The sequence below is a fragment of the Esox lucius genome, chromosome 4 (genome assembly GCF_011004845.1).
Source record: "Esox lucius isolate fEsoLuc1 chromosome 4, fEsoLuc1.pri, whole genome shotgun sequence".
Taxonomy (NCBI): Eukaryota; Metazoa; Chordata; class Actinopteri; order Esociformes; family Esocidae; genus Esox; species Esox lucius.
Genome location: NC_047572.1, coordinates 18,113,932 through 18,140,166, shown reverse-complemented (window position 1 = coordinate 18,140,166; position 26,235 = coordinate 18,113,932). Strand labels below are relative to the sequence as shown.

The 26,235-nt window shown below is 41.5% G+C and overlaps 3 protein-coding genes across 8 annotated transcripts in view; 2 read left to right on the top strand and 1 right to left on the bottom strand.

Annotated features, from left to right (window-relative positions):
• fat1b (FAT atypical cadherin 1b) overlaps positions 1-3,335 on the bottom strand; it is a 31,367-nt gene extending 28,032 nt beyond the window's left edge. Inside the window, exon 1 of the mRNA XM_034291978.1 lies at positions 44-3,335. Within this exon, the coding sequence (XP_034147869.1) occupies positions 44-3,335 (3,292 nt within the window). The remainder of the gene's footprint in view (positions 1-43) is intronic.
• A 13,711-nt stretch (positions 3,336-17,046) lies between these two features.
• fgl1 (fibrinogen-like 1) lies at positions 17,047-19,667 on the top strand. Its single transcript, XM_010898183.4, has 7 exons — positions 17,047-17,289; positions 17,531-17,702; positions 17,824-17,983; positions 18,105-18,202; positions 18,302-18,390; positions 19,039-19,226; positions 19,356-19,667. The coding sequence occupies exons 1-7, from the start codon at positions 17,230-17,232 to the stop codon at positions 19,513-19,515; spliced, it is 927 nt and encodes a 308-aa protein (XP_010896485.1). The 5' UTR covers positions 17,047-17,229; the 3' UTR covers positions 19,516-19,667.
• Positions 19,668-20,012: 345 nt separating this feature from the next.
• The window catches only part of mtus1a (microtubule associated tumor suppressor 1a), a 36,942-nt gene continuing 30,719 nt past the window's right edge, over positions 20,013-26,235 (top strand). The window contains exons 1-2 of one of the 6 annotated variants that reach the window (XM_029119216.2): positions 23,803-24,267; positions 24,809-24,836. The gene's annotated coding sequence lies outside the window, so the exon portion shown is untranslated. Of the gene's footprint in view, positions 20,090-20,150; positions 20,224-23,802; positions 24,268-24,808; positions 24,837-26,235 lie in introns of those variants that run through there. The other 5 variants (XM_034291677.1, XM_029119218.2, XM_034291678.1 and 2 more) reach the window with 5 other exon arrangements.

Below are 26,235 nucleotides of genomic sequence, written 5' to 3'. Positions count from 1 at the left end.
AACGGTTAAAGAATTATCCTTTCAAAAACACGAAATCGCTTACCACTCTCTTCATTGATGGTAAACACTCCGAGGCCTGATCCCCCCCTCACAGAATAGCTTATTTCTCCAGCTCTCTGTCGGTCATTGTCTTGTGCTGTAACTGTCATTACACTTGTGCCAATAGGAGCATCTTCTCTCACACTTCCCTTGTCAACAAATGAGGCAAATTGCGGCTGATGCAGATTCTCATCCACATCTACTATGTAGAATTCGATAAAACAGGTGGAGTACAAAGACTCAGGTTTCCCTTTATCCTTGACTTGAGCCGTCAGGTTATACACCTGTCTCCTCTCAAAGTCCAGGTTCCTTGATATACGAACAGCGCCATTTGTTTTATCAATATCAAAATCTCCATCTCCGTCAACCAGCAGGCTGAAACGCAACTGTCCATACTGACCGTGGTCAGGGTCATGGGCTTGTAGCCAAACCACCACCGTCCCTACTGGGAGGTCCTCACGCACCTTCACACGATGATGGAGGGGGAAAAACACAGGAGGGTTGTCGTTGACATCCTCCAACACCACCTTCAGAGATACTGTGGAAATCATCCGCGGTTCATGCTCTGCCTGATCACAGGCCACAACCTTTAAGCTAATTGTTGGATTTAGCTCCCGGTCTAACGGACTTTTAACCATCACAACCCCTGTTTGCTCATCTATGGCAAAGTGATCAGACTTAGCCATGAATGAATACCGGATGATTCCGTTAGCCCCTGAATCTTTATCTGTGGCATCCACCTGAATAACAGCTGTTCCTACATCCGTATCCTCCCTGATAGATAAAGAGTAGCTACTCTGGAGAAAGTGTGGGCTGTTGTCGTTTGAATCCAGGACAGTGATCTGTAACACATGTGACGCAGACCCCTGTGGTTTGCCCAGATCAAATACAGTTATGTTGAGAGTATATTGATCAGTTGTTTCTCTGTCTAATGACTCCAGAATCTTGAGCCAACCAGTGTCCATTTCAATCATGAAACGACTCTCAACATTTCCCCCAGATATCACAAACATCAATGTCCCACTGAAGCCGCAGTCTGCGTCTACAGCGCTTAGGTGAGCTATTCTTGTTCCAACTGGAAGGTCCTCTTTAACATCAATGATGTTAGGAGCCGAGTCCACAAATTGTGGAGAATAATTATTGATTGAATGAACGTCCTCAAAATGATCTTCAGGCTCCCTTTGGGAATTTAGCTTGGTGGCAAAAAGCAGCTTCTCAGCAAGACGCCCAACCACTCCCGTATCAACACAGCGTTCGACAATTGCTCCAGAACCAGACAGGACTGTGATGTTGACAAACATCGGCTTACTTGAAATCTCTCCATCGCTGGCAACGATTTCTAGAGAGTGAAAGGTCAACCTGGCAGCATCACCGTCATGTAAGGCTAACGTGAGCGATAACACCCCCGTGTCTGGTGCCAAGTCAAAAAGACCAAGGCTGTTACCACCTGTGATTACGTACTGGACCACCTCCATATCATCGACATCAATAGCAGACAATGAGATAATCTGCTCCCCAACCCTGTAGTATCTTGGTACATTCACTTCACAGTCGATCTTCTCGAACAAAGGCTCGTTGTCATTGATGTTGTTGAGTGCAATAGCGACTGTAGCCTCCACCTCACGGCAGAAAGGAGAGCCCCGATCTGAAGCTCTGACTCTGAGATTGTAAACCCGTGGCATCTGCTCATAATCCAACTCCCTGGCAGTGCTTATGACGCCTGTGAAGTAATCTACGGTAAAAGGCTGTGGTGTGTTTACGCTGACGATGGCGTATGTAACGAAACCGTTCTCTCCGTCATCCAGGTCACTAGCACTGACCGTGAGGAGGCTGGTCCCTACTGGCACATTTTCATCAACACTGCCCTTATAGGCTGGTTCCTGAAAAACGGGCGCATTATTATTCATGTCAAGCACCTCGACGACCACCCTGGTTGATGCTTTTCCCTGATTAATAATCACCTCAAATTCATACTGGCTGGCATAGTCAGCTTGGAGAGCTGCAGTTGTTGTTATCAAGCCTGTGTTTGAATTAATATCGAAAGGAAGAGTTTCCTTTTGGATCTTAGGGTATTTTAATGAGTATTTTAACATGGGGTGATATGGCGTAGCCCTGACCACTACAACAGAAGTGTTAGGAGGGGCAAATTCTGTCAGGTTAATCCTGTAAACACTCTCCTGGAAAGAAGGAGCCCGTACATCAACATGTGTGGGTCGCACTCTAACGACCACAGCTGAGGAGAACTTCGGTGGGCTACCTTTATCCTTGGCCTGAAGTGTAAGATTGCATCCAAAGACACAACTATCCCAGTCCACATCCTTAATGGCTTTGATACTATATTCTTTTCCACCGGGGCTCCGTCTCACTGTTCTAAACTGCCTGAGTGGGTCCCCAGCAACTATACTCAGCGAGGCAATCTCACCACTAGACCCTTGATCATTGTCTCCCACGGTCACGAGTGCATATATAGGATCTGTGTCTGTCTTTGATGGAACTAAGGGGACAGCGGTGAGGATGGGAGCGTGCTCATTGGCGTGTAGTACACTGACGATAAGCCTGGCTGTGCTGATCAAGCTCTCACTGCTCTCATAGAGTTTCCTTCCCCGATCTACTGCCAAGACATCCATCTCAAACAGCTTCTGCTCAGCGTAATGTAGCTTGCCCATCAGAGTGATCACCCCACTTGTGGGATGAATGGCGAACATGTCAGTGCGTTCTCCTCGCAAGCTGAAATAGTACTCTCCGTTTGTGCCGATGTCAGCATCGGTGGCGGTGACTCTCACGATTGTTGTTCTGATGGCAGCATTTTCAGGAACAGAGACAGAGTAGGAGGTACGTGAGAAGAGAGGCCGGAGATCGTTGGTGTCCAGAACTCGTACTTGAACTCTTGTCTGAGTGACAGCATTGGTGCTCCGTTGTAGAGCTTTGACTGTCATTGAGTAGTGCTCCTTCACTTCCCTGTTGAGTACAGCAGAGATCCCTCCTTTGGTTCTAATTCGCAGAAAACTGAAGTCTCCAAGTACATACTCTTCAGCCTTGAATAAAGCCACTCCATCTCCAGATTCGATTTTGTATTGAATATCCCATGGCTGGTCTGTGATGTATATTCCCATTTTAATTGGACATTCAACATAGCTTTTGGCCGCTGAGTTTTCATATATTGTGGTATTATATACTGTTTGTGTAAACTGAAATAGTGGTGTCTGCTTTCCATGTATTCCTGAGCAGCTCTGTAAGATCTGCATAATAATAAAGGTTGTGAACAGCTTTCCCATGTTGGCACCAGACTTCAACATAGCTCCTAAAAAATCTAAGAACAATTGAAAATTAGAATATATGGCAGTTGGGTGTATCTTTTAAGAACTACTATGCATAGATATGCAGACAGTTTACACCTAATCTCAAAATCCAATAGAGCAAGACACAAAGATCCAAACGTATACACCCGCATGCACTTACTAACTCCAACAGATTTTAAACGAGTCATTTATAAAGACGATGCTGCAAGCTACACTTGCGATCAAATGAGTGAAAAACTACGGCCTACTGAATGGTTAATGAGTTTTTTCTAAAGTCCTAATTTAAAACAGAATATACACATGAACTACTGCGATGCCTGGTAATCAACAGGCAGCCCTCCCATGGTAAACTCACCTTCAGTTCTCATCAGTTTCTGCAATTTAATTGGAAGCCTACATTCCTTATTCCTTGACCTCTTTCAATCCACAGTAGAAAAAAAAAACTAAAAAAAACTAGTTTGGACAGGGATAAAGCATAGGGAATATATTGTAACTCATGTTTTATCAGTTAATATCCAAAGGGCACGCCTATTCCGAAGTCGTTCGTTAGAATATTACAGTGCCACTGAATCCACCAGACGGAATGAGCGACTGAGCGGAGCCCTGGTCTGGGATATACTCGCACTGCAAAAAGTGATGTCATCAAGCTCCAGCGCTCGTACCTGGCTGAAAAGATTGTACATCAGCGAAGTCAATAAGATGGACTTGACTGACAATGGATGGAGTTGGCAATACACCCCTGCACTTTTGAAAATAAAATCTTCCCTAACTCCACCTGTGTGGACTGGCAATGCTACGTAGCAAACTGAGCCAATAAAAACGGCAATCGAAGTCGCCTTTCCTTTTGCAAGTTCAAGGTGTCAATGTGATCATTAAGCATGCCTTAAGTTTTTGGAACAAATAAAAATACATATTAATAAAACATGTGTTTTTCCTGTGAACTATAATTATATATTAAAAAGTAGATGTATCTGTTCTATTTTACGTAGAACGTCAGTTATGGATCAGACCTGAAACAAACTGTCTGTTCCCAGTAATTGACAGCGCACTCGCATTTTACACTACTAAAGATGAACACAACTATGCATTGCTGCCCTTAGTTGAGTTCGGAAACCTGTAGAAAGAAAGCTACTCATTTTTAAAATATACTGTAAATCAGTCTCTGGTAGGGATTTCTTGTGAGGTTGCGTGTTGTCTAAATTCTGTCTAATGAGTGCACTATTTTTGTTTAGGGCCCATGGACAATGACAGAGCAGAGCCACTGAGTGGGTAAAGCAGGGTCTTTCCATTTGTCTATGTCAATTTTTGTAAGAATAGACAATGATAGAGAGCCACACTGATACAATATTCCCATTTCTATTTCTAAAACAACATAAATCACAGACTCATCAGCAATTTAGTCAGTGAAACAGTCTGGATAGGATTGATGTCACAGATAAAGATTCAGGGGCCAACGAAGTCATCAGGTATTCATTCATGTCTGTGTCTAATTACTTTGTCATAGTTGACCTGACAAAAGTTGTAATGGTTAGAAGTCCATTAGAATGGGAGATAAACCCAACACTGATCCTAAATATTGTGGAGTGTGATCAGGCAGCTGGTGAATGTCCAAAGCAATGCCATCTTCCTCACAGAAAATTTAAACCCAAATCAAAATAAATGTTTCCTTCAAGGTGTTTAATTATGACGCATTCTTTATGGCTACAGTACTTGCTGAACATCTTTGTGTGTCTCTGAATAGGGTCCTGGGTCAGCAATGTAGAAGGAAGTCTGGAAGACTTCTGTGTCTTTTTTATTGCTTAGATGCACATCAAAGAGGTACCGTGTAGAGAGAGTTTATATAAAATGACTTATTGCCGTGCTCTAATGGAGACCCGCGGGTGTCAGTGGAGAGACCAGTAGGGGCTCATATGACCAGCTTGGTCCATCAGGCCAGTTGCTTCACATCCTGCCTCTGAGCCAATGAATATTCTGATGAAATACATCAGCCTTTACAGTAGGAGTGTCTATTATTCATGATGCCTGTCACGGCAACCTTTTTGCATCTCCGTGCCAGACAGAGCAAATGACCTGTCTAAGTGGGCGCACCAGGGGAAAACAGCGTGCACATTCCCTTTTTGTATATGACCCAGGACGAACTGGATCCAATTGTTTATTTGGATCTCCATTTGCTGACACAGCTAGTCTTGCTGGGGGATGATGCTCGACAAAAAATACATTACAGGCAAACAAGGCTACACATTTCACATACATTTAAGGGGGAAGTCAAATCATCTTTACATGTGGCCTTATTTTCACTCTTTCTCTGTGTTTTAGTATGTATACTATATAAATGCTACATATAGGTGTATCTATTGCATTCGGCATCTGTGACAACAAGGGCTGTGCAGTTAGTCAATCAGTCAATCAATACCATTGATTTTATAAAGCACTTGTATGTTAGCTGTTGTGCGTGAATAAATACCCAGTCTACAACCCCACATAGAAAGCAATGTGACGTTGAAGATCAGTGGCTTGGAAAAACTGCCTAGAAAGACAGGAATGTGGGAAGAAACCTAGAGATGCGCCAGAGCTCCATGGGGTGGCCAGACCTGGCTGTGGCGGGTGGAAATGATAAGAGTACTTGACATTTTATAAGACCAAATTGTTCATCACAATCCTTCAATGTTCAGATTACAAGATGGTCAAAAACCTCTACTCCTGAGGAGAAAATATACTATACAGGTGCTGGTCATAAAATTAGAATATCATCAGAAAGTTGATTTATTTCAGTAATTCCATTCAAAAAGTGAAACTTGTATAATTTATACATTCATTCCACACAGACTGATATATTTCAAGTGTTTATTTCTTTTAATTTTGATGATTAGAACTGACAACTTATGAAAACCCCAAATTCAGCACCTCAGAAAATTAGAATATTGTGAAAAGGTTCAATATTGAAGACACCTGGTGCCACACTCTAATCAGCTAATTAACCCAAAACACCTGCAAAGGCCTTTAAATGGTCTCTCAGTCTAGTTCTGTAGGCAACACAATCATGGGGAAGACTGCTGACTTGACAGCTTTCCAAAAGACGACCATTGACACCTTGCCCAAGGAGGGCAAGACACAAAAGGTCATAGCTAAAGAGGCTGGCTGTTCACAGAGCTCTGTGTCAAAGCACATTAATAGAGAGGTGAAGGGAAGTAAAAGATGTGGTAGAAAAAAGTGTACAAGCAATAGGGATAACCGCACCCTGGAGAGGATTGTGAAACAAAACCCATTCAAAAATGTGAGGCAGATTCACAAAGAGTGGACTGCAGATGGAGTCAGTGCTTCAAGAACCACCACGCGCAGACGTATGCAAGACATGGGTTTCAGCTGTCGCATTCCTTGTGTCAAGCCACTCTTGAACAAGACACACCGTCAGAAGCGTCTCGCCTGTGCTAAAGACAAAAAGGACTGGACTGCTGCTGAGTTATGTTCTCTGATTAAAGTACATTTTGCATTTCCTTTGGAAATCAAGGTCCCAGAGTCTGGAGGAAGAGAGGAGAGGCACAGAATGCACATTGCTTATGTCCAGTGTAAAGTTTCCACAGTCAGGGATGGTTTGGGGTGCCATGTCATCTGCTGGTGTTGGTCCACTGTGTTTTCTGAAGTCCAAGGTCAACGCAGCCGTCTACCAGATAGTTTTAGAGCACCTCTTGCTTCCTGCTGCTGACCAACTTTATGGAGATGCAGATTTCATTTTCCAACAGGACTTTCATACTTTTCAATTGGCCAACATTTCTAAAAATCTTTTTTTTGTATTGGTCTTAAGTAATATTCAAATTTTCAGAGATACTGAATTTGGGATTTTCATTAGTTGTCAGTTATAATCATCACAATTAAATGAAATAAACATTTGAAATATATCAGTCTGTGTGTAATGAATGAATATAATATACAAGTTTCACTTTTTGAATGGAAGTACTGACATAAGTCAACTTTTTGATGATATTCTAATTTTATGACCAGCACCTGTACATGTATTTGCTTTCGTAAGAGAGCATTGAGAAATAGTCCCAGTGGTTATGGCGACTGTAAAAAGTTAGATCTTCCAGAGACAATTTTAATTTCAGTTCTAAAGACAGTATTTGTACTATATTTTAGTGGTACTGATCTGTACTTCAGTTTGTTTCTACATACATTTGGTTTTTCCATGTCTTTTTTCTGGACAATAAATTAATTCATTGGTTTTCATATGAAACCCAATTTTATGAAGACATACTTATTCGCTATGATTTAACACTGAAACCAATAAGGCCGGTTAAGTGACAATTACAAATCTAACACCATAATTAATTGTTAGTATTTTAATTAATCCATACGTTTGATATTCATACAACATTTCACACAGAACAATAGAAGGGATCAATCTCTAGACTAAATGTACGGTATAAAAAAAATATCTGGGTAAATCTGGTGTTTCTTCACTAATAATCTGTAATAGAAGGTTAATTAAACGTACGTGTGTGAACAACCCAAATAGGGAATGGGGGACAAACAGTTGTGTGACCCATGGAGAGAATCTGGGAATATTTGGCCCACATCAATGATGAACACTGAGGGCCTATTGGTAGTCTGTAACAGATTTAAAATCCCCATTCCCATCTCAGCACAGAAAGGGGGGTCCACCAGGAGTGGGCATGGTTGACAGAGCGGGACAGAGGACACTCCAGCTCCCCGAGGAAGGACTAAAGGACTGCATGGAGGGGGTCAGGCCAGGACTGGCTACAGTGGCCAGTCGGACTGTAAAATGGATTAGCAGAGCTCAATAATGCTCCACTGGTCCAACACAGAATGGGACCAATTCCACCACCAACTCCTCAAAACAAAGTAGCTCCAAAGATCAGGGTACAGAACTGGTGACACGTCATGTCAACAAATGGCATCCGATTCCCTTTATAGTCCACTACTGTGTAGAAAGGCTATGATCAACATTATTGCACTATATATCCACCCCCAGGAACAGTGTGTCATTTGGCATACACAGGTACTGTAGTAGCATCCCCTGAGAATGTCAGAATGTTTGACTCTGGCTGCTCCTTCAAGGTGCATTGAAGCGATCCTGGATTCCGAAAAAAGAAACATTTTGCAACTTAATAAACACGACACGACAATGAAGCACACCAAAGCATAATAAAAAAATTAAACCATAACAAATGCACATCGATGCCAATTGTCATAACACTTATCGGCCTTCAAGATACAGTTGTCATGGAAAATAACTTCTCGGAATTCTTTTGAAACTTTTCAGTGCCGGTATCCATCCTGGAGGCTCCGGCTGTTGAGTCACAGTCCATTATGCTCCCCAAGCACTCAGACCATCATGTTGAGAGTACTGCAACATGCCCCCGGCGACTCCCTCCACGGCCCTGTCCTGAGTGGGCTGACACGCAGGCATGAGGCCTGGCTTGATGACTTCCCGTCTTAAGCTTCATTGAGCGTTCATGTTCTCCGCTTCCCCTGTGAACTGTGGGGTATCTGCGCTTACGGACGAGAAGCCGTCTTCATGGAGGCAGTACTGTAGTCACCACCCCTACCTCTTCACAATGCCAGTCTTATAGCTGTGGAATGACAGCAGTGGAGAGGCCCTGCCTAACAACCACAGACATCTGTCAAGTGCTACCAATGCCCGCCTCGCAGAGGTTCTGTGATGGCAATTTCTAAAATCCAAAGTTCTATGAAAATGGTAGGTAAGACAAGAGAAATCAATTACGCCTTTATACAATCAGAATACATTGTATAAGAAATTTCCACAACAGTTCTCACCACTGTCAAGACAAAATGAGGGAATGATTTCAACTCTTTAACTGAAACCAATGGCCTGTTACCGACTTTCCTGTGGGATTTAATTTGACACAGAGGGATCTAAATAAGATTAGGACTTCCCCCTGGGACCATCTTAATTCTATTTTCTCCTAATGCCATGTGACATACTTCTAATATGTGACTTCTTAATGCTGTTGGTAATTAACCTAAGTCACAAAACATCTTTTTAGCTGACTAAAAGGTCTTAGTCTAACCAGCTTTAGGTCGTTGAAGGCCAGGTGGTCATCTCTCCTATCTGCTTACAGTCTCTATCCCTGGGCACTATCCATGGATTAGAGAGAAGCTAGTAGATTCCCATCCACTAATCAGAACAGGTTGCAGTATTCTTCAATGTTAACCCTGTGAGCTGCCTGGGAGAATCCATTTGTTTGCATGTTTGATATTTTAGTAGGCTTTGAAAGTGTTCAGCTACATTTTTAATATTAACATTTTTCACTTAGGATAACTGTGATTATATTCAATCAGAACATGTCAGGTTGTTTTCTTAAGCTTAAACAGGACTTACTTTCAAACATTACATGAACATGAAGAAATATACAGATATATTATATTACTTATAATTTTACACAGTGTATTTGTATACATTACAATTGATCTGTGGTTATGTTCATTAAATCATGTCTTATCTTTCATTAAGAGATTCAACTAATTTATCTTAACTGGGATTAATTGTTACAGACTAAAAATTTGACAGCAAAGTTATTACAGAATTATTACTCAGGAGTTAGTTTATGGTTCAGACTGAAGAAGTTTCTACTAAATAGATTGTGACACATTCATACTGAAAATAGCTAATTCCATCTCCTCTTCAATATTTCTATGATCAGGCAGAGTTGTTTCACTCTTCACGTATCCAATGTTAGTCAAAACCCCAGCTGAGGGGAATGAATACAAAATTGGCCGCTGAGTTGTGTGTTCCGAGATGCTACTGTATTCTGAACACCACCATAGAATTGCCGGTTTCCGTGCCGCTTGTAAGCTTGCACGATCCTTTGACCTCTCTCCTCAAGTAGCTGTTTTCATACACAGGATTGCATGTTGTTTTGCGCATCACACAATTCTGGGTAAACTCTAGACACTGTTGAACTTAAAAAGCCTGGGAGGAAATTGTTTTCTGATAATACCATGCTTAAAGTTGCTTAGGTCACAAATGTTGCCCATGTTAAGAGGAAATCTAACATTAACTGAATGGCTCAGTACCTGACGCCTTGCTGTATATAGCAAGCCAAGGCCACGTGACAGTTTGTCGAAGTATCACCTTTTGATGAACAGGGCGGTGAACTTGTAAAGTGGCCACCGTTTTGTAAAGTTTAAATAACCTCATCCAATCATTTGCAATCGGCAAATAAAATAATCAGATGCAATCAAATCCATTGAATACCACGCTGTGTTGACTCGAAAAAAATATAAGATCAGGCTGTGATTGAAATTGGTCACAATGTGTTAGAGTCACAGGTGGGGGTCAGAGTGTTAATTAACATTGTAACTCTTTATCAGTGGCGATTCACAGAGATACAGGTAATCAATGAAGCTAGGAGTGCGGCTTGGAATGGCAAACCTGAAGGGAGGGAGGCTGAGAGACCTGCCACTGTAATCACGCCCGGACTGGGCGGACGGTGGTAGAACTACCCATGGGGACATGTTCAAGGACAGAACAGCCTCATTTCTCTGAGTGTGTTCAATTACAAAAGTCCTGCAGTGTGGTCCCTGGGGACTGTGTCGGCGTGACAGATCTACAGTAACTTCCTGCTCATGCATTCTTCATCTGATGGAATGAGCAATGAGCAGCAGATGGATGGTAACTGGATGGCCCAGGGTGACAGGTACACCCTCCGTCAGGTTCACTGGAACCTCACATTAGAGTTAGGTCTCACACTCCCAATGGTACATACGGAACAAAGCTGCAAGGAATCTTTGAGTTGGATGAAATTCCTAAGATTTTAATGAGAAAATAGTTGACCAAGAGAAGTCTGTGTCTGTTGAATGAAACACACCCTTGACTGTGGAGTTCAGTCACAGCTTAGTGCTGGTCCTAAGCCATCTGAACCATGCAGATTCTTCAGCTTTTAGTTATTTTTTTCCTCTTGAGCCTGAGACCCATAACTCAGAACAGTGGAAACACTGTTTTGTATTCTCTGCAATAGCACGTGGCCTATTTATGCCCATCTTTAATAACCTACTGTGAGTGTTTGTGGCTGATATGAATGCTGATGCTCTGTTTATAATGTAGGATTACATACATCTAAGGTTGTGCCCCAAATTGCACCCTATTCATTATAGTGTACTGGTTGTCAACAGTAGTGCATTAAAGGGAATAGAGTGATATTTGGCATGTCACTTTTACAAGGGTAGCTGAGCATACTCAACTTGTTCAGAGTCTGTTTTCTAGTTTTACAGTCTTCAAGGAGGAGAGCAATCACTGTTACAAGCATTGTTGCTAGGCAATCCCAATAACATTGATCGATCCTCAACTCAAGACTGCAAAACTAGAAGGACAACTAGATATTTTCTTACTTTTCATCATGGAAACAAAAAGGTAACATGTTCATTTCATTTTGATATCATTCATATTGCGGTCCTTTTTTTGCTTTTCAGCAAAACAACTCACCCCAAGCAGTTTGCCCGTACATTTTTACATACATAAAATATCTGACATTCTTTTTCCGACTGAATTCGGCTGTGTTTATAGATGGTTAAAATCATATTGGTAACACATGGTGAATTCAACAATCTTTTTGAATGGTTGAATAAAGCTCAACATCTTAATGATCTCCTTGAAGTTCCCAAGTATTAATCTTGAAAAGAGATGGGCTGTCCAGTGGAATGGTACATCTTCTGTCACCTATTTCACTTCTGTTCATGTAAACTGAAGCACATAGCAATTCTTATAACCAGAATCAATCCATAAAACAAGTTTTTGAAGGAATTTGTTGCCAGAAACATTCTACTGAAAAATTACTAGAAATTGAGTTAAAACTATATATAGAAAGCTTGCCAAGTATGATAACTCAAACCCAACATTGGCCAATAGGAAGACATATGAAGACTATACTGCCTGCTACTCCACTGCTGTCTTCTGACAAGCATAACTCATGATGCACTAGAGCCCAGCGATACGGTGGGCAGACAAACAATGAGACTCTGACCATTTCTGCTAGAATGCAGTATATTGTATGAAGCAATCGTTTACTTGTTCAGGTCCCATTAAGGTCAGGTGTCAGAAGAGAATGTTCCTAGAACACGTTCTCTTTTTTCTCTCTCTCTCTCTCTCTCTCTCTCTCTCTCTCTAAATTATACTTTTATGCATATCAGTTTTATTAAAGTTTTATTCAAACACTGGTATGACTACTCATTCCTGCATAGTTAGGATAGTTAATCCCATTCATTGCATACTCTCTCTGTTATTATTTATTATAGATTACATCAAAGGGATAACATTTATTTATTTACTATTTAAGGAAATAAAAATATTCAGTCAGTCCAGTCAGAGACAATTAATTGTCTAAGCACTTGGAGACAGTCTCAACAATGCTATTCATTCTTAAAATTAAAACTGAAAACACAGTTCCCATTATGAAAAAATAACCTGATCCTAAGGGAACTCACTAGGCAATTATCTGAGCAATTCACAACACTGACAGGTAGGTGATGCTGTAAAAAGACCATATTTCCATTATTACTGCAGATATAGCCATTTCCTGGCCAAAGATATATCCCATGTGTAGCACCTTTAAGATGACAATGTAGCATCTTTACAAGATGTCGTCACATTTGAAGCCATGAAACCGTGACCATTATGAAATAAAGGGTTAAATCCCTGACCAACAGGAGTGTCAAAAGACAAACAGGATCTCAGACTTGTGTCCCAACTGGCAGTCAATAATACAAATTTCACCTTTGAGCAGAGCACTACAGCATGGGTTAAAAGTAATTAATATTTCAGTGATATTTCACATAATTTGGGATGCTAATAGGATGTTTTCTCACCTCCAGAATATCATTGAGCTGTTTGTGTTAGAACAAGAGGAATTATTTGCTCTGCCACTCTGTTCTCTAAGGGGAAAACACCTCTTCCACATTCTCCTAAAAACAGAATACACACACTTCTGGTCAAAATGAATATTTTTCAGTTTAGAAAGGCTTCAAGAGTGAATGCTTTGAAATCCCAAGGAGACAATCACTGTCTTAGCTTCAAAAGGTGGAGGATCTCAGCCATGGAACAGTTTATCTGAATGTCAGTTAGGGAAGAGATTTAACCATCCCAGGCACCTATAAACAGTAAGGTGAAGCACGGGTGAACATGAATCAGACACTGACAAAAGATAAGCTACATAGTATCCTATTCATTTTAAGGAGACTGCAGTGTTCAGTTCCATTAACAGTCCTCAGCAAGATCATCACTGGCAAATGTCATGAGGTGGGAGGCAACTGAGTGTTGGCATTCATCTCCCTTTGAAACAGTTCGTTTTCTCTGTCTCACTCCTGAGTTACCCTTTTAAAAAACCAATAAACACAAACTTTTGAAATATTGTTGTTATGGTGATGTCTGTGTATTCAGAAATCTAACAAAGGATGTTGTGTCACATTTTCAGCTAATTGCAAGACCGAGAAAATCTCCCACTGCATCAGCAGAGTTCACAGCTTCTCTGGGTTTCAGATGTGTGGAGGGTGAAGAACGGAAAATAGAGCTGGGAGGCCAAGGTTGCTCATCAGTCCAGGCTCTAGGAAACAGATTCCTCCAACATGTCCTGCAGGTGGTGGAAAACAGACTTAAATAACATCCAAATAAAACCAGATTGCGGTAATGTTCTATTGAAAACAGGGCAAGCACAGGCTTCCACTGAAAACAATTGGGTCATGATCTCACTAAAACAAGAAAACATCCATAAATTAGAGCTCCAAATCTGTGATTGGCTAACCATTGTTCTGGCATTTCCCCAGAAATGCTCAGTCCTTTCTCAGTCCTCTGCTGCCATCTAGTGCTAGGCTGGGGAATCCAACTCTGGAATAATTCCTTTACTGATGGATGAGGTGCAGGACATGGGTGAATGGCTGAAAAAAGTTAAAAAGTTTATAAAATAACATAACATGGTACCTAATAAACTTACCTGGCGGAAGGTATGAGAATATGGTAAAGGCAATTGTGTTTTTCTCATCAGTAGATGCCATGATATACTGATTTATCTGTGAGCCATCAACATTAGCATAATTTCAACTCTGTTCTTTTTTTTTTATGTGTGCATACCTACACCCCCCCCCACACACACACACGCACACCTCACACACACACACACCTCACACAGATACACACCTCACACAGACACACACCCACAGTCAAACCAAAACTATAATGGACACAGCACCGCGATCTTCAGCAGGGACTGGGACCCACAATCTGGGACGAATGCTTTGGCTATGAATCGATGGCGTGACAGATTCAAGGGGCAACATAAGTCTGCATAGATAAGCCTGTTCCCTCAGCCCTCACAGGCCTGCAGAGCAGTATTAATCCCCATTAATATATTTCATTATGAATGACTTCTTTATTCATCCCAATGCACTTGTGTGTGCACCCTTACATGTATACATGACATGTCCAGAGGCATGGCTGTGCCTGTCTTAGGTTGTCCCAGTTTCAAAGGTTGGATCTTAGCCGTCTTTGGCCAACAGTCCTCTTTACTGGCCACATTCCGAGCCCTGTGTTCAAGGTATTTACTGGGCAGACGCTTGGGAGGTTGAGACTGTTGTTCTGGTCGGAGACCATTCAAAATTGGCCTCATTCTGTCAAATGAAATCATGCTATAGTTGAAGGGTAGAGAAATGCATTTTCACTACTGAACTACTAAAATATTATCACCAGCTGACTGGTCATGGTCAGGACTGGTCATGGTCAACATCCCTGCATCCCACCAATGGATGCAGGGATGTTGTCTTGACCTGTGGGTGTCCAGTTGTTGCCATGGAGAGCACCGACCGGAGCACATAGCGCATAATTGGGTAAAACATAGGAAGCAAGTATCACAAATCATTCTAAACTCCTCTTCCTACTTATATAATCATCACCACCATCATTCTGTTAAGAGAAACCAGAGAAAATCACAGTATCAGGTGTCTGACCTGTTGGCTCATGAAGTTTATGTGGAAGTTCTATATTTTTTTGTGGTCAGATTTTGTTCAATTTAGTCACACAAATGCCTTAAGGTCTCCATTTTTTCCAATGTATTTACTAATTTAATGCCAATCGATCCAATGCCAGTTTGCATCCATTTTATAAAATTAGATAATAATAAAAGCGCTGATCGCACCAAAAGTCTTGCTCTTGAAAAACCTCATAATCAGTAAAATGAGTCATCTGTAAACTTCATAGGGAATAAGGAGTCGAGCAAAGGAGTTTGTCTGAAGGAACGTTTCGGGAGTCAAATGTGGGTGGGGGCACACTGCAGTCAGGGGTACTTGTTTAATAACCCTCTACAAACGAGGTTAGTAATACAACCAAACAGTAGTGGTAGTAAAACAAAATATAGAGTGCATAAGCGAGCGAAGCAAACATCGTTCCAGAACACGAAACAGTCACACACAAAGACCAGGGGGGCAGAGGGAACACACACACACACACACACGATTGGGATGATGACTGGATGGGAGTCAGGTGTGTGTGATTAACGTGACAGGAGTGAGTGATGGATGATGAACCTGGCGGTGGTGTCAGAAGGCCGGCGACGTCGAACACCGAAGCAGAGGCAGCAGATGGCGCAGTTGTCACACAACGGTTTGTCACAGAAATTAACCGGTTGTGCTTAATAAATTCTTAATTTGGATTCATTTAGTCAGTCGTGGTCTCGTCAATTGCCACTGTAAAATAGGTGTTTAACATATATTTGGGTTGAAGATATTAACATTGCCCCTGGCCCAGGCAGAGCAGTAACTGGGATCAGTTCCAAACAAATTTTTATGTCTCAAATGGCACACTATTCTCTATTTACTAAACAAGATGTCTGTCAGCCCTGGTAAAAATGGAGCATACAATAAAGGGAGTAGAGCTTCTCTATCATGTCCCTTTTGTAAGAGTCATCCAACCTGTGTCTCCCAAGACACTCTGCCATTAAAAATACAGGCCCTGTCCTTCTCTGGGTCACCCCCCCCCCCCCCCCCCCCCCCCCCCCCCCCCCCCCCCCCCCCCCCCCCCCCCCCCCACACACAGAATGCAGTGTCACTTTAATTCAGAGTTAGTCAACAGCTGAAAATAAACAGGGATCAGATCAATTCGACTTACTGATTAAGTTTAAGGATTTGCTCTGAAGAACTGTGCTGTAACAGCCTGAAGTGAAGAGGCTATGCAGTGTGCTCTGTATGGCTCATGGCTTTGCTGTACTGTAGCTAGAAGCTTTATGGTCTGATTGTAAAATCCCTGGTAAATTGTAAAATTGGACACCAATACCTGGAAACAACAACATCCGGAATTTGCACTGCAACACAGATGCAGTCATTCATTTACTTGCAATTTGAAGCTAAAAACAGACCAGAAAAGGCCGGTCTGTACATTAACCAAACTTTTTCAGAAGCATATTTCTGAGTAGAACAAATAGTTGTTATCCATTATCTTTAGCTAATTAATAAAGGCAGTATAGCTAGCTAACCAAAAAAAAGCAAACTAGCTAAATAAACTAATAATGTTGCCAACCATCACATACCATCACAGAATGTTTTTAAAACATTCAGAAATTCTGAAGGGATCTTTTGTATTACCAGTATTAACTGGCCTGAATCATTTCTGCACTTCTCAAAAGTTGCTTCACACATATTTCTTCAGTTATCCACTGTAGCGAATCAGATATTCTTCCCCCTCTGACTCACCCCAGAACATTGTGTTGTTAACAGATTTAAGAAGGCACGCTAAACAGAGAATCTTCCCATATTTCCGAGGCGGCTATGGATAGACAGCTGTGGAACGTCTGTTGAAGTCCTTTTCCCACTAAAAGACAACTGAACCTATCCCTATTTTAACTGTAATTATTACAGTATCTCCCGAGCTGAAATGAGAACCTTCAAGTGTTTTTTCCTCGGGCTTATCTTCGTCGTGGACACATCCTTTTCGGTAAATATCTTACTCATTAAAAGGGCCTGGAGTATGTCCACAGCTCATTATCGTGTTTGGTTGATGTTGATATTTGCCAACTGTGTGTGTGTGTGTGTGTGTGTGTGTATATGTGTGTGCCTGCGACTGTGTCCCGGTGTGTGCGGTTGTGTGTCCGTGCGTGTACACATTTAATGTGTGTGCACCTTCGTACCATACGTGTATATCACACGTGTGTGTGTGTGTGTGTGTGTGTGTGTAGTATTCAGACGAATGCGAGCAGGAGACAGCGCGGCTGCAAGCTCAGCTGAAGACCCTGGAGGCGCGGGTGATGAAGCAGCAGCAGCTCATCCAGAACCTGCGCAACCAGAGGACCGAACAGCTGGTTTCAGACCTGGGCTCCTTTCATGACCTGGGTGATCATCACAACAGAGGTCAGTATTAGAACATATGTATCCCTTGTGTTTCTCCAATGGATTACATGCTGGGATGAAGAAAACCAACGTGTGTTTGTAAACATCCCTAACCTGCAATCAATCAGTCATCTGTATTCAGACTGTGCCCAGATCTTCAACGCTGGGAACAAAGCCAGCGGGTTCTACACGATCAGACCAGTGGCAAGTCCGGGCCTGGTCAGGGTCTACTGTGACATGTCTGAGGGAGGAGGATGGACCGTAATCCAGAGACGCTCAGATGGAAGCCAGTCGTTCAATAGGTAAAATCACATGATTGAGATGTATCTGAAAGGTCTGACACGAATTGTGTTAAATCAATGAGAGATTACAGAAGCATTTTATTTGTGAATGAGTATTGTAATGTCTTCATTTTCCATGCAGGCCCTGGATTGATTATAAGAAGGGATTTGGTGACCTACAGTCGGTCAGTGGGGAGTTTTGGTTGGGTAATGACAACTTACATTACCTAACATCTCAAGGTAAATATGAAAATATTGCTATGTTTAAAAATGGATACAGTCAAAACCAACTGTGAGATTAGGTTTTGACTGAAAACTATCATCAACACTTGGCTTTAGGTGACTACAACCTCAGGATCAATCTGGCAGACTTTGAGGGAGCACAACGCTATGCAGCATACACTAACTTCAAAGTTGCAGATGAAAAGGTGTTGTAAAAGTGGTTTTTATTTTTTACACCTCTGCTCAAGTATCCATATGGAATGCCGACATTTATGTGCTTCAGGGATGTTTCCATCTATGTCAGTATATGCCCGTCTGGGGAGGTAACAGTAAATCATCTGCTGCTCTCTTTAGAAGAAAAAATGAAGTAAAGGTTGAACTCAAAGGTTGAACAAACAGATCAAATGTCCAACAAACAGGAGGACAATCTTCTTGTGTCACTTGTACAAAAACACGAAATACTATTCTGCAAATTCTTCCTTCATCACAGCCCAAAAGCAGTTGTTCACAATGAAGCCAAGCCCGGAAGCAGTTGTTCTAGTGAAGCCAAGTGGGCAGAACCCAAAAATGGAAGTAGACAGAACCAAACATGAGCTAGCAAGATCCTACTGTACATCATTAATGAACTCGCTCATGTTTCAAAACCTTGCCATACATTTCTTCTAAACACCACCATTTTTGTTTCACTTTGGTAAAAGGGTAAAACAGATGTTGACAACAGATGTTTCATTGCTGAGAAAATCAGAAAAATGTGCCTGGTTGTGAATGTGTCTCCCTATCCTTTCGATTGGGTTAACATTCACTTCTTACATTTAAGCATCCTGTACTCACTGTATTACCTTGTTTATACCCAGGAGCATTACAAGCTGCAGTTTGGTGAGTTCTCCGGGGATTCAGGCGACTCCCTGTCAGGAAGTTACCACCCAGAGGTCCAGTGGTGGGCCAGTCACCAGGGCATGAATTTCAGCACCTACGACAGAGATAACGACCGCTACTCACGCAACTGTGCACAGGAAGACAAGGGAGGCTGGTGGTTCAACAGGCGCGTTATTCAGTCTCCCCCAGTTGACGCGGCTACTTGTAGAATATATTAGCTGACATTTTGGCAAATAAATGCCCATTTGCAGTTCTGTCTGGATCCTAAGTCACACTGTTGTTTTTTTCTTTCTAGATGTCACTCTGCCAACCTGAATGGTTACTACTACAGTGGTGCCTACAGCGCTGTGACAGACAGTGGAGTGGTCTGGTACACCTGGCACGGCTGGTGGTACTCCCTCAAGTTTGTAGTCATGAAAATAAGGCCGTCGGATTTTGAGGCTGCCACGGTCTGATCCTATGTTTACAATCCAATGAATGTTGGTAGGCTAACAGTTTAGTTAGTATGCAATAAGTAGAAGTGTTCATGTCAGCTCACAAATGTGTGCTCTTATCATTCTCAATATTTGTTTTGACTGCCATGTGATTAAAGGATTCATTCAAATAATGTACTGGTGTTCTGTCTCATTGGCTGTGGAAATAGGCAATCAGCAATAAAATAGGCTATCAGCAATAAAATACAACAGCTATAGACATTCAAACAGTTAATACATTATTTTGATTTGGCCTGATGGGTGTTGTGCCTGGCTTCACTGTGTTAAAGTTCATGATGTGTGTGCTTACAGATAGAAATGCCACGAATTATTCCATCCTGTGATATTGGCCTGTGCTTTGTGAGCCAATTCTGCATTAGAGAAATGTGTTTGTTCCGCGATGTATTCATGTCGGAACGTTCCAAAAACGCTGCGTCCTGAACGCGCCCCACCGAGCGCGAAATCTATTAGTGGAGCACGCAGCAGTAGCCTGCGCCCAGTTTTGGCTCAGGTGAGGATAGGACAAATCATCAGCACAAGCATTATTTCACTTCTTGTGAGTATTAGTTTACTAAATACACGCAAAAATATAAACATTGTTGTAAGGGAAAAGCAACAGTTAGGTTTGAAGTAAGTAAAAAGCTCCAAAAATCTTCTTTCTGGTTTGACCTTTCCTAAGGATTCTATTAGGTATGTACGTATGTGGCTCATTTTAACGCGATTACTTTTGATTTAAGGAAATTTCCATGTGTTAGTTCTTCCACCGAAGAGGATGCAAAGTGGTACTGTAGTAATCAAGCAGGCGTTCAGTCAGAATAAAATGAATTGCTATTTTTAAATCGGTATATGTTCCGTAATGCAAATTAGTAAACGTGAGTTTAGTGTTTATGGAATCTGACAGTGTCTGACAGAACCTGACGGTGCATTGTGATTTGTCTATAAATAAGAATCGACATAACAATTCTCTAAACCTGGCCTTCGAAAAACATACAATTAAAAAACAAAACAGTCCGATTAGCGCATCTGTTGGCTAAAATGTACATCAGTAATTTAACTTGTACTTTACTCAAATGTAAATTGAAGACTTTGACACAATTTTCACATCTATAAATGGTAGATTAGTCCATCTTCTAAAGTGGAGTGAGTGGTTCCTTCCAACATATTCCAGAAGCTTTTTTTTTTTTTTTTTTTTTTAATAGAACGTAACTTCTGTATTTTTCTGAATGATTTATATTCATGTGACCACTCCACATAATCAGTCTGATTATTACTTCACAGTTTTAGAATCTGCACGTGTTCCCTAGGCATATTGCAGACCATTGCCTTGTGCAGTGTAGACTGTGGCTCTGGTTTATGGTTTGGTCACACTACCTCATTCAAGGGTTTTATCTTTATTCTTACTATTTTCCATCTTGAACCATCTTGAAAAGCAACCAATTCTGTGTTAGCTGTGGCGTGATACTGTATGTTGGGAAAATATTAAATATATCACAAAAAGGTATGGGGATAAAATTGCTTAATCAATTAATTATCCAGTAGTTCCTTACTGACATTAGTGTTGTACATATCCATCATTTACTAATGGTAGATCTGAATGGATTAATATAAAGTTAGATGGATGTTAAAATCATCTGCTTGGGATCATTAAACATCACAAACATTATTTATATTCAAATCCAAAAAAGGAAGTGGGATTTAAAGGTATGTAGGCTTTGTCACAGGCTGGTAGTAGAAGCCTACAACAACACTCCATGATACTGTTCATATTCTCCCCCTTAAATGTTACTATACCATATCTATTTGGAGTCATGGTGGGAGAATGTCCTATAATAGCCACTGGTGATTTATGTGTCTATCAGTTGCTGTGCCCTTTAGGCCTATGGGTTGTGTTGTTGAGGAAATAGATGTGTGTGTCTGTGGAGCAAAGACCTCATGAATTGGAAGAAGATTCGGAGAGTCATGAGTTACCGAAACACACCCAGGGTCTATTCAGTGAGTTTGTCTACTGTCATGCTCTCCATTCCACTGGCTGTAAGCAACTTGGCTGTTACTTAGTGTTTTTCATCACCTGCTGTTCTAGAGAAACCTAAGCTGACCTTGTCTGTTAAAACACACTGTTTCCTTTGGAGCCATCATGAAAAACATGTGGAGATTTTGAATTGTTGAGAATTTACAGACACAATTCCTGGAATTTTAAAATATTTTCTGTCCAGAACTCTGGAACGTTGGGCCTACTTAGTTGGCTATAGACAAATTACTAATGGCATTCTTTCATTTACTATTACCCATAAGCCGCTTCCCGTTTTGTCGACAAAACCAAACCGGAGCAGAGGCACTGCTGCAAACAATTGCTTTGTTTACTCAAACTTGGATTGGACTGGAGAACAGATGAACCAGAGAAAGTTCCCTTACATTACTCACTTCCTTAAAAATTAAAGGTATGAAGTGAACAAGTGCACCTTTGTGGGCAAAGGAGAGATTGAGACAAAACCATTGTGATTGCGCTTTCTGAGTCCATTTCATACTCAAAGCAGTGTGTAGAACAAGTATAAACCACAGCTGACTGGCTTTCCACTCGTAAGGTACCATTTGATACATTTTCACCTGTCCTGGCCTGAATGTATTTTTATTGGGACAGCTTTCTGCTATCACTTCCCTGACTTCCTATAGGAAGTTTATCCTCTGTGACCGTAGTGCCTCTTGGTCCTGAACTGCATGGCGCACAATGAAACACATTCACTGGTGGGCCTAGCTGAGAAACAAGAGTTCCAGTTGTTTTGTTCCCCAAAGACAAAGCTTGTGTGTTCTGTTCGTTTTTTGGTTCCTTTCATCCCACATGGGCTGGTCACACTGTGAGCTGGAAGGCTATAGTGTGCTGAATCTAGAAATGGAAGATAATGAGGCAACAATTTTGGAAAAACAATTTATTTTCAAACGTTTCTTCCCAGTGCAATTTTACCAGTAGTATCAGATATCAGAGGTTTTAATATTTGAGTGCATTTTCATTCAGGGGGTACTGTTTCTTTAACTGCTATTTCAGATTGTAAAAGTTGGGGATATTCGCTAAATTGCACTTGTGAGGCTCTCCTGGATTAGGTGGGTTGAATAGGATCAGTTTCTCCCATCCTAATCACTGTTAATGTTGGAGGAGTCTGGGGGAGTGCTGCACTGGTTTGGTTGGAACCCAAATCCAGTCTCCATATAGTGAGAAAAAGTTAGTTTAGTTAGTTTTTAATTGTCTAGCCTATTCAATTGAAGTACAATATATTTTGTATAGTGGAAAATTACAACATTTCTGGCTTGTTCATGAAAGTCTTAAATGGATTTCTAGGGGCAACCTAGTTGTAAATGCATTTGACTCTTAACTGAAATGTGGTGAGCTGGCAAGGTGGGAATGTTTTATCAGTCTTGACGTACCTGATAAAATAAAGGAAATTTTTTGTTTTTTAATCAAAACTGTATCTTTATTTCATAATTGTTTTTCCAAAAATACCGTTACTGTCCTTTTGCTTGGCTGGGAGAACACTTCTCACAAAATCTTTGTGCAACTAATTGCCAACAATAAAAGTCAACATAAAAAAACTTTCCTGACAATATCTGTACCTTAGGATATCATTGTATATAACTACAGATTGTAATCCCTTTAGGAAATTAATTAGGTCTGTAGCTCTTCCAGTGCTGTTGGCTCAGCTTGTGTCTCACAGCTTGCCAAGAGTGTGGTTCCTCAGGCCTTGTGTAAAGACCTTATATGGATTAAGCAGAAATAGCACTGGTCTGAGGTTCAGTATGGTTCATGCCTACACTCTGTAGTGATTGCAGGGTCGACTGTAGGTTTAACTGACCCAGCAGGTCAGGACTTCTGAGGATGACGTCACCCCGTGTTTACTAGGTTGCAGAGGAACAATCCGCTGTCGTCCTGGGCCCAGACTGACGTCCCTGCAGATGTTTTTGATTGTTCTGCTGAAACCAGCTTTATATTACTAATGTTGTATTGTGAGGATGTAGAAAGGGTTAGGGATCGTATCTCGGAATGATCCGGCTTTGTCCCGCGCCTCTTCTTATTCCGTTCCCCTTAATATCCCTCCTGTTTGCCTAACGCTGTACAATCCGTTCCTTCATAGGAGAGACTTTGGCTGCTAAGCAACAGTGAATGCTGACTGGGCCCAGAAGCCCCACCCCCAGCGGTGGCCTCGGCAGGGATGGGGTAAAAAGTTGCACCAGCTCCCTTTCTCTCTCTCCCCCCACCCCCTCCCCCTTATTTGTAAACTTAGTAGTGGAGCTGAAGCGCTAGCGGAGCTGGACCTTGACTTCCCTGGGGGGTTGCCTGTGTCCTGAGCCCTGACGGACTGAGAGGCTGCCCTGCGGCTCCTACAGCTCTGCTACTCTGCTGGACTGAGTTGCGTTCCCACAGGGAGGGGGATCAGAACGGACTATTCCGCCCGATCAGAGAAGAGGTCCGTGTTAGTTTGGCTGTGGGTGTTACTGATGCACGGCTGAGTTTGAGTGCCTGGAGGGGTGTGTGTGTGTGTGTGTGTGTAAAGATCTGTGTCGGAGCAGTCATCCCCAGCCAGTGTTAATGCTAATGCTAGCCCACACAGGGTGGATGAGGCATGGCTGGTTTGTTTTATTGCTCCGGGAAGCACTAATGGGATTGTCTTAGTGAGGGAAAACTCAACCTGGCTAAGCTGAGAGAGATGTGGCCTGATACGGATGTACAACACCTCTGACTGACTGGTAAGGCTGCTTTTTCTTAACCATTTGGTTTAGTTATTCTCAGAGGAGTGTACTGTTATAGTCGGAATCAGTAGATGGCCAATCAGTTAATGGCCATAAGGTTCAGTGACGTGTTTATATAAATAACGAAACAGTTTGTCAAAGTAATTTGAGGTCCAGTAACTAAGGAACCAATTGTTTTTTTTTTGCTTGTGCTTTTTTTTGTGCTAGGTTTGGTTGTCATGCATACTGATCATACAAACACTGTAGTGTGCCATATTTCACCAGGTCATCTGTTTGTATTGATTCAACAAATATTCAACAGTCATAGTTAATATCAGATGCCTCTGCTAAATTGCTTTACATAGAAGGTAACAGTGCCATAGTTACCCATTCATTACATTTGTGGAGTGAATGATTACCAGAAGATGTTTGTCAAGGTCCAATGTACAGTATTTATTATCCATCCAGCATTAGATCTTACTTTACGTCTTTAAATGGAAGGTGTTGGCTGACTTGAAGTCTGGAAATGACTAAGCATTCTGTTCTGCCTGTTCCCTAGGAAACCTTTTATTGTGTCACTGGGAGAGGTGAGTTGTTGCTCAGCCTTAATATTGTAGCAAACATTGGACCCTATTAATTAAAATACTGTGATTAATGAGACAGTTTGTCAGAGAGAATTTGACAAATGACAGTAAAAACGATCTATGGATGAAGGCGTTAACTATAGCTGCATGTAGCTGTGAAACTCTACTGTGTGGTATCAGTGTATCAAGTCAAATCAAACACTGTTTGATATGAACCAATAAGAGCTGAACACAATGTTTTACCATGTATTTCAGATAAATGCCTGTGACGTGATAATGGCACTGTATTTTAAATATATTCCCTTCTTGTTAGAGGATACCAGTGCATTGCTTAGCATTCATGGCGGGAACTATCTGTCTGGAGTCTTACAAGCTCTAATTGAGGAGATGGGTGTCTAATATAATAATAATCTCTGTATATTCTCAATTAGAGTTTGACATCAAAGCCCCCCCTCATACTTTTGTGATTTTCTTTCTGTATGAAAACGGTGAGCCGGTATCAGCGCTGATCCGTAGTTATAGTGAGGAATGTTTTGGGGTGGTCCAATAGCAACACTTTGAGAACATACCAAATGGCATTGCACTACTTTTGCCCATAGCCCTATGGGATGTGTTCAGTGCTAGTGCTCTATATAGGTAATGGGTTTAATTTCTTTCCTTGGCTGGTTTGGGTCACTGGTTGTGTGTTTATGATCAGCATGTAGGTCACGATTTCTCTGTGACTGAAACACTGAGGTAACTGTAGTCAAGCCCAATGATTTAGTTACAGTATGTTGAGGAGCATCCCAGCCCTCCAGCTAGTTGAAGCAATCGGACATCAACTGCTGGTACCTATTCTATTTGCATTTCAGTCATTTAGCAGACATTGTTATCCTGAACAACTTACTGGAGCAATTATGGTTACCTTTGTTGCTCAAGGGCACAACAGCAGATTTTTCTCTTCATCGTGGATGTTTGTACTGGTGACTGACCCAACACTCTAAAACTGTGTGCTGTGCCTATTGTCCCTGCAGATGAGCGGTTTTGTACTGTTACCCACAGTGCACCATTCTTTGGTGATATTTGAGGTTCCTTCCTGATTCTATCAGGAGTTGATATATTTCAATTTGTGCTTTACCTAACATGCTAGCATCAGATTAAAAAGCTGTTTCCAGCTCAGCTGCTCAAAACACAAGAATGTATTTAGATGGGGAAACAGCGCTTCAGGAATTCTTCTGTTCTCAAACCTGCCCCAAACTATTTTTGTAAAAAATAAATTGGTGTCCAAATGTTTGATTGGTACTGTAAACACCAGAAATCTGCCTATAAGTGCAGAAAGAGTGAAAATTAGGTCATGTAAAATGTTAAATTCACCTTTAATACTAGAGAGGTGTTTTCAGTGTGTTTTATGTTCATATATTTT

Coding starts and splice junctions, on each gene's coding strand:
- fgl1 (XM_010898183.4), top strand. CDS start 17,230: ATGAGAACCTTCAAGTGTTTTTTCCTCGGGCTTATCTTCGTCGTGGAC. Junction 17,703..17,823: donor GGGTGATCATCACAACAGAG/GTCAGTATTAGA, acceptor ATCTGTATTCAG/ACTGTGCCCAGATCTTCAAC. Junction 18,203..18,301: donor ACATTACCTAACATCTCAAG/GTAAATATGAAA, acceptor ACTTGGCTTTAG/GTGACTACAACCTCAGGATC.